The sequence below is a fragment of the Hyalella azteca genome, unplaced genomic scaffold (genome assembly GCF_000764305.2).
Source record: "Hyalella azteca isolate HAZT.00-mixed unplaced genomic scaffold, Hazt_2.0.2 contig14329, whole genome shotgun sequence".
Lineage (NCBI taxonomy): Eukaryota > Metazoa > Arthropoda > Malacostraca > Amphipoda > Hyalellidae > Hyalella > Hyalella azteca.
Window position 1 is genome coordinate 110278 of NW_025944219.1, and position 2560 is coordinate 112837.

A 2560-nucleotide genomic window follows, 5' to 3' on the forward strand; every position below is an offset into this window, starting at 1 on the left:
TTTAGGACAAATTTTGAGGGCAGTTTTGGGGCAGATTTCGAGCAGGTTCGGGCATGCCTGCCACTTACTGAGGGCACTCACCAGGCAAGGGGGGCGTGATGTGAGGGGGAGGCTGGAGAGGGGGTAGGGGGGGCACGACACCCCCACAGGAGGGGGGCAGCTGCTGCTGGGGCTTTGGTCGTTGCCGCGGCGCCACCGACGTGCCGGCCTCACCTGGCGACACGCAACTCATTATGGCAACACTCATCCACTCCCCTGACCNCTACATCACAACACTACCCTACATCACAACACTACCCTACATCACAACGCTACATCACAACGCTACCCTACATCACAACACTACCCTACATCACAACGCTACATCACAACGCTACCCTACATCACAACACTACATCGCTACGCTACATCACAACACTACATCGCTACGCTACATCACAACGCTACATCACAACGCTACATCATAACCCTACATCCCAACGCTACATCCCAACGCTACATCCCAACACTACAACGCAACGCTACATCACAACCCTACATCCCAACGCTACATCACAACGCTACAACACAAAGCTACATCACAACGCCCCAGGTTCCCGCCACTCAGCAGACTCCCACGGCCCGCCAGACTCAGAACTGACGGCGGGGTTGGCGGTAACGAAGCTCGGGACGCCCGCCAGTCTCGCCGCCACTCCCGCCGCTTGGAAGATGTCGGGTCTCGCGTCGGGGGCCGGCGTCAGCAGGTAGCCTGTGTTCAATTATTTTATTTCATTTTAAATCAACACAAAAGCAGGTAGCCTGTGTTTAATTATTCAATTTAATTTTAATTTAAATACAAAAGCAGGTAGCCTGTGTTTAATTTAATTTTTTTATTTGGCATAAAACGTCAATAATAATTTCTTTGTCAAACACCGAATAGAAAATATCTCAATATAGGTAACTAATTCCAGCACAAATGATAGCATCTGAAGTTAAATAAGAGAATATAAAGCTCACTGCAGCGCTAACTATTCAATCTAATTGGCAGGCGTTGTGAGAAAACAAACTTCAATGAAGGCCACTTTATGTGAAATGCACAGTGGGGAGCAGACTTGCCCCAATGTTTTTCCTGAGTGACTGCATGTTTAGAAGTAGAATGTGAGTAAATGTTTGTATTTTCTGTACTTAATCTCTGTTTTTGAGTAATTGCCCGTTTTGTTTTGTATTTGATGTTGTATTTTGTTTGTTTGTATTAAAGTGCGTCTTTTATGACACTACACATGGAGTTAACACATGGATGAGGGTAAGTAGAATGGGAAATATTCATTTAATATATTAATATTGAAGATTTAATTTTATTGAAGTGTCTTGAATATATTCACATTAATCTTCATTTCCTACTTTTACGACACTACACATGGAGTGAACGCACGGACGAGGGCATGTAGAAGGGGCAATATTTAATCAATATATTGTTATTGAAGCTTTAATTATATTGAAGCGTCTTAAATATATTCACATTAATTTATATTTCCTACTTTTACGACACTACAAATGGAGTGAACGCACGGATGAGGGCGAGTAGTAGAGGAAATATCTATTCAATATATTTATATTAATGCTTTAATTACGTTGAAGCGTTTTGAATATATTCACATTGATCTATTGATCTTTATTTCCTACTTGTATGACACTACACATGGAGTGAACGCACGGATGAGGGCGAGGAGTTGGGGGGAATATTTGACGGGGCTGTCGCTGGGGAAGCTGAAGCTCCCCGACGTGATGGCCAGCGCTGACTCCCCGAATGGTAGGGAGAAGAAGCAGAGCTTGTAGAGCAGACACCCCAGTGCCTGTAGGAGGGATAACTGTAGCAAAACTGTAGGAAAACCTTCAAGCTGCTGTGTTATACAACAGGCATACATATGCCCCAAACCATATACACATACATCGTACACGTACCACAAACAATAAACATGCATCGTAGACGTACCACAAACCATAACCATACATCTGCTTCAACTTCAACCCAACAGCATAGTTATGGACACAGCCGTTTAAAAATCCAGGAATTAATCATAAGACTGTTTGATAAATTCCTTGATTTAAATAATTAATTGATTGATCAAAAAACAGGAATTATTCAAAAAAAAAATTACTAACAAAATGAATCGCTAGTGCACAAGACAGACCCATATATCAGCCTTGGTGGATATGGTGTGCCCGGCGTATAGATCAACCATCTCAGGGGCGCGGTAAGCAAGTGTGGTGTAGCGGGCCAGGTCCTCCTCCACAGCAGGCACCCCGCACTGCAGCGGCCGCACCGCCTCGCTTGTTGCTGACCCGAAGTCGCACAGCACGTAGCCTTCACTGCCGCACAGGATGTTCTCAACCTGGTGGTGGTGCAACCCATTAGTGGTGCAACCCATTAGTGGTGTAACCCATTAGTGGTGTGACCCATTAGTGATGCAACCCATTAGTGGTGCAACCCATTAGTGGTGCAACCCATTAGTGGTGCAACCCATTAGTGGTGCAACCCATTAAAGGTGCAACCCATTAGTGGTGCAACCCATTAGTGGTG

At 44.9% G+C, this 2560-nt stretch overlaps 1 protein-coding gene across 1 annotated transcript in view; it reads right to left on the bottom strand.

Moving 5' to 3' along the window:
• Nucleotides 1-578: 578 nt before the first annotated feature.
• LOC108682671 (AP2-associated protein kinase 1) overlaps nucleotides 579-2560 on the bottom strand; it is a 2894-nt gene continuing 912 nt past the window's right edge. The window contains exons 3-5 of the mRNA XM_018171883.2: nucleotides 2172-2372; nucleotides 1694-1832; nucleotides 579-748 (exon numbers count right to left, since the gene is read on the bottom strand). Coding sequence (XP_018027372.2) covers nucleotides 579-748; nucleotides 1694-1832; nucleotides 2172-2372 — 510 coding nt within the window. The remainder of the gene's footprint in view (nucleotides 749-1693; nucleotides 1833-2171; nucleotides 2373-2560) is intronic.